At 44.0% G+C, this 14704-nt stretch overlaps 1 protein-coding gene across 1 annotated transcript in view; it reads left to right on the top strand.

The window, feature by feature from the left end:
* Window positions 1-14704, top strand: part of LOC109902693 (parathyroid hormone 2 receptor) — a 93353-nt gene that overhangs the window by 57685 nt on the left and 20964 nt on the right. Inside the window, exon 8 of the mRNA XM_020499279.2 lies at window positions 8081-8141. Coding sequence (XP_020354868.1) covers window positions 8081-8141 — 61 coding nt within the window. The remainder of the gene's footprint in view (window positions 1-8080; window positions 8142-14704) is intronic.

The raw sequence follows: 14704 nt of genomic DNA on the forward strand, positions 1-14704 counted from the left end.
TGCTCAGCGTCATATCCAGAGGTTGTCTTTGGGAAATAGACGTGTGAGTGCTGCCAGCATTGCTGCAGAGGTTGAAGGGGTGGGGGGTCAGCCTGTCAGTGCTCAGACCATACGCCATACACTGCATCAAATTGGTCTGCATGCCAACATGAGTGCATGCCAACATGTACTGTGACATACTAAAGCAGAGCATGATCCCCTCCCTTCGGCCGCAGGGCAGTATTCCAACATGATAACGACCCCAAACACACGTCCAAGACGACCACTGCCTTGCTAAAGAAGCTGAGTGTAAAGGTGATGGACTGGCCAAGCATGTCTCCAGACCTAAACCCTATTGAGCATCTGTGGGGCATCCTCAAACGGAAGGTGGAGGAGTGCAAGGTCTCTAACATCCACTAGCCCCGTGATGTCGTCATGGAGGAGTGGAAGAGGACTCCAGTGGCAACCTGTGAAGCTCTGGTGAACTCCATGCCCAAGAGGGTTAAGGCAGTGCTGGAAAATGATGGTGGCCACACAAAATATTGACACTTTGGGCCCAATTTGAACATTTTCACTTAGGGGTGTACTCACTTTTGTTGCCAGCGGTTTAGACATTAATGGCTGTGTGTTGAGTTATTTTGAGGGGACAGCAAATTTACACTGTTATACCAGCTGTACACTCACTACTTTACATTGTAGCAAAGTGTAATTTCTTCCGTATTGTCACATGAAAAGATATACTCAAATATTTACAAAAATGTGAGGGGTGTACTCACTTTTGTGATATAGTGGAAATATATTTATTTAAATGTGTATTTTTACCAAATACAAAACATGCACATACAAACAATCAACATCACACAAACATGAACTACACAGTGGTGGAAAAAGTACCCGATTGTCATACTTTGTTAAAAGTAAAGATACTGTATCTGAAGAGAAAATGACAAGTAAAAGTGAACGTCACCCAGTAAAAACACTATTTGAGTGAAAAAGTATTTGGTTTTAAATATACCTAAGTATCAAAAGTAAAAGTATAAATCATTTCAAGTTATATTAAGCAAACCAGATGGCACCATGTTTTTTATATTTTATTTATGGATAGCCAGTGGCACACTCCAACACTCAGACATAATTTACAAAGAATGTGTTTAGTGAGTCCGCCAGATCAGAGGCAGTAGGGATGACCAGGGATGTTCTCTTGATAAGTGTGGGAATTGGAACATGTTCCTGTGCTGCTAAGCATTCAAAATGTAGAGAGTACTTTTGGGTGTCAGGTAAAATGAATGGAATAAAAAATACATTTATTTTCTTTCAGAATGTAGTGAGGAAAAAGTTAAAGTTGTCAAAAATATAAATAGCAAAGTACAGATACACCAAACACTACTTAAGTAATACTTTAAAGTATTTTTACTTAAGTACTTAAGTACTGCATTGGAAAAGTCAACAAGTTATGGGTGGAGCTAGAAAGTTGGCTGTCAGAAGTATTACAATGTAAATGTACTTTTAATTCATCTGTCTGCATATTTCAAGACATGGCATATGAGGGTGCAGTGAGATACCCGATGAGTTGGATGATACTTTTCTGGTCAATCATCTTGAAAAAACATATACTTAAAAACTGGAAATCAACCAATCCTTTGTCCTTAACACAATTGAAAGGTTAAATGCTTTATTATCTAAATGTTGAAAGTGCGTGGGCGAGGGACAGAAACAAAATAGTGCCGTTTGAGGCCATGTGGAGTAGAGTGATGAGGACGCTGGATAATTGGGGTGTGAGAATGTGTGTCTGGGCAGATGTGATGTAGTTGAAGGCATGGATTATTGAGTCATTGTTAGTTTTACACTTAAGACATGACTCTGCCATTGTGCTTTATCATTTCTTAATTCATTTTTACTGGATTAGGTGTACATTTTCATTAGTTATGTTCCAACATTCCCTCCATCTTGTGCCAATATCCGTTCCTTTTAAGTCTTGTTTCCAATAGTTTATATTTTTCTAAGAGATTGTGAGTTGGATAGGCTCTCGATTTAAAATATTTCAAATCGACATTTTATGATATTGTAATGCTTGTTGTTGAGAGAGAGGAGGACCAAGGTGCAGCGTGGTAAGTATTCATATTCTCTTTTAATGAAAACGAATACTCGAACAAAAACAACAGACCACAAGAACGAAACGAAAACAGTCCTGAACGGTGAAATACAAACACAGAACAGAAAAAAATCACCCAAGAAACACAATAGAAAACAGGCTCCCTAAATATGGTTCTCAATCAGGGACAACGATTGACAGCTGCCTCTGATTGAGAACCATACCAGGCCAAACACAGAAATAGCAAATCATAGAAAAACTAACATAGACAACCCACCCAACTCACGCCCTGACCATACTAAAACAAAGACATAACAAAAGAACTAAGGTCAGAACGTGACAGATATAAAACTTTTAAGTTGCATGTATTTGAAAATAACTGCATTGGTGAATCCAAAATGTATTTTTTATGCTGTCATGGAAATACATGTATTTCCTATGGCCAAGTCATTTATGGTTTCAATGCCTTTAGTTTTCCAAGTGGACCAATTTATCCGTGAATTCTGAAAAGCTATCCAAGGATTGTTCCATAGGGTTTTCTTTTTAGGGAGTGATATTGGTTCTTGTAGAATATGTTTAAATCTCTTAAAATGAATATTTTTTAAATTCATCAATCTACACACAATGCCCCATAATGATAGAGAAAAAAACAGGATTTAGAAATTTGGGCACATTTATAAAACAAACAACGACTGAAATATCATATTTACTTAAGTATTCAAACCATTTACTCAGTACTTTGTTGAAGCACCTTTGGAAACAATTACAGCCTCGAGTCTTCTTGGGTATGACGCTACAAGCTTGGCACATGTATTTGGGAAGTTTCTCCCAGTCTTCTCTGCAGATCCTCTCAAGCTCTGTCAGGTTGGATGGGGAGCGTCGCTGCACAGCTATTTTCAGGTCTCTCCAGAGATGTTCGGGCTGGGCTCTGGCTGGCCCACTCAAGGACATTCAGAGACTTGTCCCGAAGCCACTCCTGCATTGTCTTGATTGTGTGCTTAGGGTCGTTGTCCAGTTGGAAGTTGAACCTTCGCCCCAGTCTGAGGTCCTGAACTCTCTGGAACAGGTTATCATCAAGGATCTCTCTGTACTTTTCTTTGTTCATCTTTCCTTCAATGTAAATATTCTTAAAGTGGCATTATCTGACTGGTCTCCCAGTCCCTGCCGCTGAAAAATATCCCCACACCATGATGCTGCCACCACCATGCTTCACCGTAGGGATGGTACTAGGTTTCCTTCAGATGTGACGCATGGCATTCAGGCCAATGAGTTCTATGTTGGTTTCATCAGACCAGAGCATCTTGTTTCTCATGGTCTGAGTATCTTTAGGTGCCTTTTGGCAAACTCCAAGCAGACTGTCATGTGCCTTTTATTGAAAAGCGGCTTCAGTCTGGCCACTCTCCCATAAAGGCCTGATTGGTGGAGTGCTGCAGAGATGGTTGTCCTTCTGGAAGGTTCTCCCATCTCCTCAGAGGAACTCTGGAGTGCTGTCAGAGTGACCATCAGGTTCTTGGTCACGTCCCCTACCAAAGCCCTTCTCCCTCGATTGCTCAGTTTGGCCGGAGAGCCAGCTCTAGGTGGTGGTTCCAAACTTCTTCCATTTAAGAATGATGGAGGACACTGTGTTCTTTGGGACCTTCAATGCTGCAGAAATGTTTTGGTACCCTTCCCCAGATTGATGCCTCGACACAATTCTGTCCTGGAGCTCTACTGACAATTCCTTCGACCTCGTGGCTTGGTTTTTGCTCTGACATGCGCTGTCAACTGTGGGACCTTAAATAGACAGATGTGTGCCTTTCCAGGGATCATAGCTTTCACGTAGATTCACCTGGTCAGTCTATGTCATGGAAAGAGCAGGTCATGTTCCTGTCACGCCCTGAACATAGAGAGCTTTTTATTCTCTATGTTGGTTAGGTCCGGGTGTGACTAGGGTGGGTCATCTAGGTAATTATATTTCTATGTTGGCCTGGTATGGTTCGACCTCGTGGCTTGGTTTTTGCTCTGACATGCGCTGTCAACTGTGGGACCTTAAATAGACAGATGTGTGCCTTTCCAAATCATGTCCAATCAATTTAATGTACCACAGGTGGACTCCAGTCAAGTTGTAGAAACATTTCAAGGATGAACAATCAAACCAGGGTGCACCTGAGCTCAATTTCGAGTTTCATAGCAAAGGGTCTGAATACTTATGTAAATAAGGTATTTCTGTTTTTAATTTCTTAGAAATGAGCAAACATTTCTAAAAGCCTGTTTTTGCTTTGTGGGGTATTGTGCGTAGATTGATGGAAAAAAATAGTTTCATCAATTTTAGAATAAGACTGTAACATAACGAAATGTGGAAAAAGTCAAGGGGTCTGAATAACTTTTCGAATGCACCGTACACTAGGTGTACAAAACATTAAGAAAACCTTCCTAATATTGAGTTGCATCCTCTTTTGTCCCCAGAAAAGCTTTAATTCATCGGGGCATAAGCTACAAGGTGTCAAAAGCATTCCACAGGGATGCTGGCCCATGTTAACTCCAATGCTTCCCACAGTTGAGCAAGGCAGTTATAAACCACTGTTCCCCGGGTGCCGATCACGTGGATGTCAAATAAGGCAGCCCCCCGCACCTCTCTGATTCAGAGGGGTTGGGTTAAATGCGGAAGACACATTTCAGCTGAATGCGTTCAGTTGTACAACTGACTAAGTATCCCCCTTTCCCTTTCCCAGTTGTGTCAAGTTGGCTGGATATCCTTTGGGTGGTGGGCCATTCTTGATACACACAAGAAACTGTTGAGCGTGAAAAACCCAGCAGCGTTGCAGTTCTTGACACACTCAAACTGGTGCACCTGGCACCTACAACCATACCCCCTTTAAAGACGTTTAAATATTTTGTCTTGCCCATTCCCCCTCTGAATAGCACTCATACACAAACCATGTCTCAATTGTATCAAGGCTTAACCTGTCTCCTCCCCTTCATCTACACGGATTAAGGTGGATTTAACAGTTGGTGACATCAGTGAGGGATCATAGCTTTCACGTAGATTCACCTGGTCAGTCTATGTCTTGGAAAGAGCAGGTCATGTTCCTGTCACGCCCTGAACATAGAGAGCTTTTTATTCTCTATGTTGGTTAGGTCCGGGTGTGACTAGGGTGGGTCATCTAGGTAATTATATTTCTATGTTGGCCTGGTATGGTTCCCAATCAGAGGCAGCTGTTAATCGTTGTCTCTGATTGGGGATCATATTTAGGCAGCCAGTTCCCGTTTGTGGGATCTTGACTATGTGAGTACTATAGCAGCTTCACATTTCGTTTTGTATTTATTGTTTTCTTTGAATTTCACTTCAAAATAAAGAGGATGGAACCATACCACGCTACATCTTGGTCCACTCATTCAGACGAGCGTGACAGTTCCTAAGGTTGTGTACATTCACTGTATATTTCAGTCATATTGAAATAAATATAATGTTCAGTCAATTGAGTTATATTTTTGTATGCTACACTGTCACATTTTTTCCTCTATATTTCATGATGTGTTACAATGTGCACAATTGGAAATGATGCAGACGATTATATTCATGGAAGCCACAATCTATCTGCAATATTAAAGCTGATATAGCCCCTACAAAAAGGTGACATCTCTCTAGGAGCTGAACCATCGGCAGAATTGTGGAATAATTAGAACGTTAAATTAAGATTTGACTGAAGAAAGCTTATCAGAGAGCAGCTCTGCCTTTCTTTCAATCCTATCAGTATCGGTATAGTACATGGTCCAGCGACGCACTTAACGAACGTTCTTTCTGCGTGGTGTTTTGGGAAACACATTTTATGTACATCTTTGTAGTAAAGATGCATCGTTCAAACACTCGTAAGCCTAAATCCCATCGCTAACGAGAAACGTGGCCTATGGATGTGCTCCGGAGGTTTGTGTATTTTTGGAGGGAAATTATTATTTGGGATTTGAAAAAAAACTCCAGGCCACTCTTGAATGTCTAAGACGAAACTCAGTAAAAAAAAGAAACGTCCCTTTTTCAGGACCCTGTCTTTCAAAAATAATTAGTAAAAATCCAAATAACTTCACAGATCTTCATTGTAAAGGGTTTAAACACTGTTTCCCGTGCTTGTTCAATAAACCACAATTAATGAACATGCACCTGTGGAACGGTCGTTAAGACACTAACAGCTTACAGACAGTATGCAATTCAGGTCACAGTTAGGAAAACTTAGGACACTAAAGAGACCTTTCTACGGACTCTGAAAAACACCAAAAGAAAGATGCCCAGGGTCCCTGCTGTTTATCGTCGATGGAATGAGTGTTACAACGAGGCCTGTACTCTGGAGCGGGATCGAGGTGGAGGTGTAACAGTATAGTTTCCATCTCTCTCCTCACCCCAAACTGGGCTCGAACCAGGGACCCTCTGCACACATCAACAACTGACACCCACGAAGCATCGTTACCCATCGCGCCACAAAAGCCGCTTGTAGAGCAAGGGGAACAACTACTTCAGGTCTCAGAGTGAGTGACATCACCGACTGAAACGCTATTAGAGCGCACCACCGCTAACTAGCTAGCCATTTCACATTGGTTAGAGAGGGTCCATCATGGTCTGGGACGGTGTGTCAGAGCATCATAGGACTGAGCTTGTTGTCATTGCAGGCAATCTCAACGCTATGCGTTACAGGGAAGACATCCTCCTCTCTCTTGTGGTACCCTTCCTGCAGGCTCATCCTGAAATGACACTCCAGCATGACAATGCCACCAAGACAGGAATGTCAGTGTTCTGCCATGGCCAGCGAAGAGCCCGGATCTCAATCCCATTGAGCACATCTGGGACTTGTTGGATCGGAGAGTGAGGGCTTGGGCCTTCCTTGGTGGAAGAGTGGGGTAACATTTCACAGCAATAACTGGCAAATCTGGTGCAGTCCATGAGGAGGAGATGCACTGCAGTACTTAATGCAGCTGGTGGCCACACCAGATACTGACTGTTACTTTTGATTTTGACCCCCCCTTTGTTCAGGGACACATTTTTCCATTTCTGTTAGTCACATGTCTGTGGAACTTGTTCAGTTTATGTCTCAGTTGTTGAATCTTATTATGTTCATACAAATATTTACTGAGTTTAGATATACAGTATGTAGAAGTTATGTATATATATTTTCTATTGTTTTTGACAAACAAATTGGTCTGAAAAAAATCTGTGGATCCTCAAACCCTGTTGTTGACAAACCCAACACGTGCAGATAGCTGGCAAGCAGGCAGGCACAAAAACTTACACTGACTTACACACAGACACACACACAAAAACAAACAAACAGACAAACAATCCTTTCTATCACAGTCAATCAGTGTGATTTTGATGATTCTCTTTGGTTAAACCATACAATTGCAATCCATGTCAATCCAGCGAACCATGTAATTACATTTATATGAAGGAAATATGAGGTTATTGGAGTAAAGAAGTTATGATTGAACTGTTATGTTCAGCAGAGCGGCATGTTTTCTTGTTTGAAGTTTTAAAAAATGCAAATGTGATTGGTTATGTAAGATTCCAAGATTAAATTTGTCCTCCGAAAATCTTCTCTCTTTCAATAGTTTTTACACTCGCATTATATACTTGCTGTTCTAATGCAAAAAAATGACTTAGACCTTTATGCTCTAATCGTATAACTATTTAGGCCCAGCATTGTCCTTATTCACACGTTTCAGCTCCAACGGGAAGAGAGACATATTTGTTGAGTATGAGTCACAACTTCCTGCTTTCTAGCTAGCTGGCTCTAAAATACCTTCACTGGAAGAGAAATCCTACGCACTAAATTATCCTGCTTTCAAATATTATGCTCAGAGTGCCATTTCTGAGTTGAGTAACTCATTGTTTGTCTAACTAGCCTGTTCCTGAGGTATTAGAGCTGCTATTAGTGAGCTAAGAACAGAATAATGCAACAAGTAATTAAGTAATTGCATTATGTTTAGTAAGTGTTTAGAACATTTGTAGAGAGCTGATGTTCTTTTCCTCATGTACAATTTCAGGGGTTCCAGCTCTGTTTGTGGCAACATGGGCAGTTGTCCGGGCAACACTGGCAGATGGAAGGTGAGTGAGACACCAGTCCAAATTCAGTATTTAGGTAATTAATGTAGATACAGTATCTAATAGCTATCTTCAATGATCTTCTCACCAGATGGAATCCTCCAGCTATGGCCCTTGAAAGCACCTTGGCAGGCTTCCATTATACATATGCACTATATAAATATGAATTTTATGTAGAGTGCCCTTACCAGTAGCAAGTGCACCATATCTCCTCCAAGGAATTGGGATGCAAAACATCATAATATTCAACATCACAATAGTGAATACATTTAAATTAACATCGCCGTAGTGAATAGATTTACCTCTGTTTCATAGCTTTCTAGATAATTATATTGGTTTGAGCATGTTGTACTTACTTATATAGGCCTTTTTGTTCTTTGCGGAACATAGGCCATCCATCCCTTTCATTATTTTGCTCTCTGCTCCAGATGTTGCCATGTCACACCCTCAGCCTTCCTTTGAGCATCTGTACCAGCATGATATGTTGGATGAATCTAGACAAACTATTTTATGCTTTGAGTCATCAAAGGTCAATTAGGGGTGCTTATATTTGTCCTGTTTCACCCATGTACAAGTGCATATCCCATTCCCCCTGAGACACCCTCGGAGAGTGAGGTCAGGGCCATGTGCGAGACAACACATGTACGAGACAAATTCTGCTGGCTGGGCAACAGGTTTTATTCAGACCTGGTGCCAGGATAGAGTGACTAAGGGGGCAGTTGAAATCTGCGAGTGGGCACAATATTTTGGGGTTCTTGCATTGGAATGATATTTAATTATCAAAACCTGAGGAAAACTAAAATCACACCCAACAGGCCATTCAATGCTGAGCCTGCCCTCTGAAGCCACGCCTTCCTGGCTATAATTCATTACCTTAATTCTTCGCTCTTCAGGCCGCCTGAAGGAAGAATGTGTCAAGCAATTTAAACACTTTTTAAGTACTCGAAGACTAGATTCAGCTCCGACTTAGGTGTCTGTTAGTGGGGAGAGCGTACTCGTCCCCCTAGATGTTGCGAGTTTGGTCTTGGTATTGTTTTTTGTGTTTGTTAAAAGCTCACTACTTTCTGCTCTGCTTGTGTAGCCAGTGCTTGAGTAAGATGGCCAGTGATAAGAGTAAGTTTTTTTTTTAATCCTGGGATTCCCTTCATTTAGCCATCTGGTGCTACCAGGTTATGGCGAGTTCATGAATGTAGAGGGTATGGAGGAGAAGGGGTTGCAATATTTGAATGAGCCAGTTTCCCCAGCAAGGTTGTTTGGCTCGGCTATGGAGTACTTACTGGCCATTTCGAGGAGAAACATAAACAGGACGCAGCTCTTCCGTGACTTTTCCCATGAAAATCCTTTGCGGAGGCATCTCGGCAGTTCCCGAGGCATGAAGGAAAGGGTCCAGGCCAGAAGCAGGTTTCCCCGGGCCAGGGGGTGGCTTCCAGGTCAGTTTATGACCATCTTGGTGCTTCTGGGCAACGGCAGAAGTCTGGGTTGAAGGAGAGCATGGTGAAAGCAGATTCTTCCATGGTGCGGGGAGTGTAGCAGACCTTGCGACCCTAGCTGGAGGCCAGGGGAGGGGGTGTGTTCTCTGGGCCCTCCTGCCCAAGCATTAACTGTGGCAACAGTGCTCACAAGTGGCTCGGTCAATGGGGACAAGTTACTAGTTGCCGAAGTCCCCAAACCCAGTGTGGGCCGGGGATCAGAACGGCAGTACCACGAAAGCAGATTATTCAGGGGTATCGAGAGTGCAGTATCATCTAGGTGTGGGAATAATAAACACAGTTCCTTCCCCACGTTCAGACACATGGTTGTGTGTGATGGATATGAAAACAAGCATGACATAAAAAACACATTTTCCAGCCTCCGTAGTGGCGCAGCGGTCTAAGGCACTGCATCGCACTACGTACCCGGGTTCAATCCTGGGCTGTATTACAACTGGCCTTGACTGGGAGTCCCATAGGGTGGTGCACAATTGGTCCAGTGTCATCTGGATTAGGGGAGAGTTTGGCTGGAGGGGGAGCTTTACCTGGCTCATCGTGCTCTAGCGACTCCTTGTGGTGGGCTGGGCGCCTGCAGGCTGATCTTGGTTGTCAGTTGAACGGTGTTTCCACCAACACATGCAGCTGGCTTCTGGGTTTAGCGGGTGGGTGTTAAGAAGTGAGGGTTGTTTCCAAGGATGCAGGACTTGACCTTTGCCTCCCGAGCCCGTTATGGAGTTGCAGTGATGAGACAAGATTGAAATTGGGGAGAAAAAGGGGGCAAAATATATATACACTACCCTTCAAAAGTTTTGGGTTACTAAGAAATGTCCTTGTTTTTGAAAGAAAAGCCAATTTTTTGTCCATTATAATAACATCTGTCACGCCCTGACCTTAGTTATCTATGTTTTATGTATTATTTTGGTCAGGTCGGGGTGTGACGAGGGTGGGTATGTGTGTTTTTGTCCTGTCTAGGGTTTTTGTATATCTATGGGTTTTTCGTATGTCTAGGTAATGCAGGTCTATGGTGGCCTGAATTGGTTCCCAATCAGAGGCAGTTGTTTATCGTTTTGGTTTTGTGGGTTATTGTCTATGTGTAGTTGCCTGTTAGCACCCGGTTTATATAGCTTCACGTTCGTTTTGTTATTTTGTTAGTTTGTTTAGTGTTCTTTCTTTATTAAAATAAGTATGTATTCATATCACGCTGCACCTTGGTCTCATCAATACTACGAACATGACAACATCAAATTGATCAGAAATACAGTGTAGACATTGTTAATGTAGCTTATTTTTTTATTAATTAATTACATTTTAATTAATTACTATTTACAATTCATATCATCACGGGTGAGCTCACCATTGATAAAAATAATTGAGTAAAACACTTTCTAATCTGACGATAGATAGTGTGTGCTTGCCACCATATTTGTTTTTTCATGTCAAACGAAGATAAGAGGAGACAAGATGAGTTTGGTCTGCAGTATTCATATTGATGGGGGTGTGTCTTCTACCATCTTTAATGTCGACGCAGGTAGTCAGGAAGCAGGTGCCATTGGTGAATTTAATAATAACGAACATAGAACGATACAAAACAAGTGAAACATCTGCCAAGCAAAAAATAACCAATACTACCTGATAACAAAAGAGTGCTATATAAAGGGTAAGTAATCATGGAGTAATGAAGTCCAAGTGTGACTGATGATGAGACGCAGGTGTGCATTGAGCGCCGGAGAGGTGGAGCAGGAGTAGACAACATCATTCACTTCCCTTCTGGAAGTTTACTTGAAAGATCCCTTCAGCTCATTTTGTTTAACATCGTTGTTCTGACAGATGTTTACGTGACTCCCGTGACACCCTCCCCCCCCCCCCCCCCCCCGGTGCGAGGACGAGGACGGCCCCAAGGGCGAGGAGCAGGCCGGTCCGGATGGCAAAGGTGGAATTCTTGGATGATGTTGGGATCTAGAATGTCGTCCATTGGAACTCAGAACGCAGCGCCATCTAGGAGTGATCTGACGGCATAGGCGGGGCTCCCCTCAATGTCCAAGGGAGGCGGAAGGGTGCGGGGGGTGTTGTGAGGAACGGGCTCAGCCAGGGGACCAGGAACCACCGGCCTGAGGAGGGAAACATGAAAAGATGGTGAGATCCGGTAGTTAGCGGGGAACGGCCCTACAAACCGGGGACTCAGCTTCTTACAAGGCAGGTGGAGTGGGAGGTTCCTGGTGGAGAGCCCTCTCTGACGGTGGACGGAGCGCTCGAGTCTCGTGGGCATCGTTCCATACCTCTTCTGTGCGCCTGAACCATTCGTCCACTGCAGGAGCTTCGGTCTAGCTCGGAGTCCACCAAGCCAGGGCCGGCTAATAACCCAGAACACACTGGTAGGGAGTCTGCCTGGTGGAAGAGTGTTGCAATGAATTCAGCCCAAGGAAGGAAATAGGGCCCAATCCCCCTGTCGGTCCTGGAAGTGACTCCTCAGGAACATCCCTAGCTCCTGGTTCATCCTCTTCACCTGCCTGTTAGATTAAGGCCGGTACCCGGAAGTGAGGCTGACCATGACCCCCAGCTTCTCCATGAAAGCCTTCCAAACATGTAATGTGAATTGGGGGCCACGATCGGAGACGATTTCCTCCGGAATGCCATAGTGTCATAAGACCTACTGGAACAGTGCCTCAGCGACCTGGAGAGTGGTAGGGAGACCAGAGAGAAGGATGAAACTGCATGATTTTGAGAATCTGCCCACAACCACCAAAATGGTGGTGAAGCCATCAGAGGAGGGGAGATCAATGAGAAAATCAGTAGACAGATGAGACCAGGGACGCTGAGGCACGGGAAGGGGAAGGAGTTCTTGCTGGAGCGCACCGGGGAGATTTAGATTGAGTACATACTGAACATAAATTGACATGGTGTGCAACGTCCTGTGCCAAAGTGTGCCACCAGTATTTCGCAGAAAGGGAGTGAGTGGTGCGGGTGATACCTGGGTGTCCAGCAGCGAGGGATGTGTGTGCCCAGGTCAACAACCGATCTCTCACCCCTGTGAGGACATAGATGCATTACAGAGGGCCAGTGGCAGGAGCGGGTTCCCTGGCCTGGCGGATGTCCACATCTATGTCCCAAAACACGGGACCAACAATACAGGAGGACCGATTGATGGGCTGGCAGACACTCACAGGGCCTCCACTGACGTGGAACCACCGGGTACAGGAAAGCAGATCCTGTAACACCCTGGTCCCCAGGTGGTAATCCACCTCTCTGACAAGGAGATGGTAGGATTATGGAGTTGGAGCCACGGGAGGCCAAGGAAGACACCGTTGAAGTTGGTGCCCCTCCTGGCCGCAATAGCGACAGAGCTGTCTCCTGATGGCATCGCTCAGCCGTGGGGAGGCATGTGGCCCCTACCTCCATGGGTTCAGGCTCTGACTCAGAATGGTCAACGAAGGAGGGAGAGAGGTGATGGGGGTGCCGACGCTCCCGAAGAAGGTTATCCAGATGGATGGCCATCGAGGATGAGTGTGTCCAAGGTTAAATTGTCGTCTCGGTACGCTAACTCCATCTGTACCTATTTGCAAATCCTCTTCTGAATAGGGTGCAGAGCTCTGGCTCATACTCCGCTGTGGTCTGGCCATCCTGCCATAGTTGGAGTAGGCGCTCACCCCCATCTCTGCCCTCTGAGGGTGGATGGTCAAAGACCCCCCTGAACCCTTCATATTACCCAGCTCCTTCTCTCCCAGAAAGCCATAGCCCACTCCAACGCCTGTCCGGTCAGCAGGGAAATAACCGTGGCAACTTCGGACCTCTCGGTGGTGGGGGCTTCCATCTGATCATAGAAACCGAGGGAGCACTGGAGTAGGAAGTAACGGCATTTGGAGTGAGACCTGTCATATTTGTCCGGGAGGGACAAAAAGGTATCGCTGACCTGGGCAGACTGATGGATGGGCTGGGGTGCTGGCTTGCTGGGTTGACTTGTGGTAGAAAATTCTCTGCTTGTTGGAGGTGACACCCTTGGGGAAGATTGAAACATTGAAGAATGCAGAGGACCTCATCCATAGCCATCCCCAGTTGTGCCAGCTGGTCGTGGTGTTGGCAAAGTAGGTGTCCCTGTTCGCTGACCATCTGGGAGATGTCCTAATTAACTGCTGCTTCCCTTTGTTGAGGTAGTATTCTGTAACGTTGATGCAGGGTGTCAGGAAACAGGTGCAGTTTGTGAGTTTAATAATAACTAACATAGAATGATACATAACAAGTGAAACGTCTGACAAGGAAACATAACCAATGCTACCCGATAACTGATAACAAAAGAGTGCTATTTAAAGGCTAAGTAATCAGCAAGTAATGAAGTCCAGGTGTGACTGATGATGAGACGCAGATGTGCGTTAAGATGGGTTGCCAGGACCGGTGGTTAGTAGACCGGCAATGTTGAGCACCGGAAAGGGGGAGCGGGAGTAGACGTGACACCATCATTCACTTCCCTTCATTCACTTCCGGATGTTTACTCGAAAGATCCCTTCACCTCATTTTGTTATAGCATCTTTGTTCTGACAGACGTTTACGTGACACCACGAATGCATTGCATAATCTTAACAAACATGGCTCCACACATAGCTGGCAAATATCTTAGCATTAGCTCATCATAATCAGTACAACCTTCAAAAAAGTATGTTACACACATTTGTGTCCATTGCAATCTATGCAATAATGCATAATTTGTCACCAAACGTGAATAAAACAGTGAATACATTATGCATTATACGGTAGGTATGCTACAGTAGGAACGACAACACGATACACAGAAAATTATTAACTTACTTTGATAGACATGCATACATGTCCAAAGTTATTATTTGTAAAGAAAACAACAATGAAGGCAATCTGAGCGCCAGCCGGAAAATTTGCCTGTGCGAAAATGTTTTTGCAAGAATGTGCAAATGTCTGCATACTTGATCTGGGGAACCACTGGGGAAGTGCTTGGGCTTTCATGGAAGAGAGAAGTTTTTCTGGCTCAGTAACGTATGCCTCAAACATAAATTTTCTGCAACAGTGAAATGGGCTACTTCTAAGTGGATTAATGAGGAGGCGGAAGACACTTCAATTCAAACTGTTATAAAA

This window comes from Oncorhynchus kisutch, linkage group LG2 (assembly GCF_002021735.2).
Source record: "Oncorhynchus kisutch isolate 150728-3 linkage group LG2, Okis_V2, whole genome shotgun sequence".
In the NCBI taxonomy this organism is placed as follows: Eukaryota; Metazoa; Chordata; class Actinopteri; order Salmoniformes; family Salmonidae; genus Oncorhynchus; species Oncorhynchus kisutch.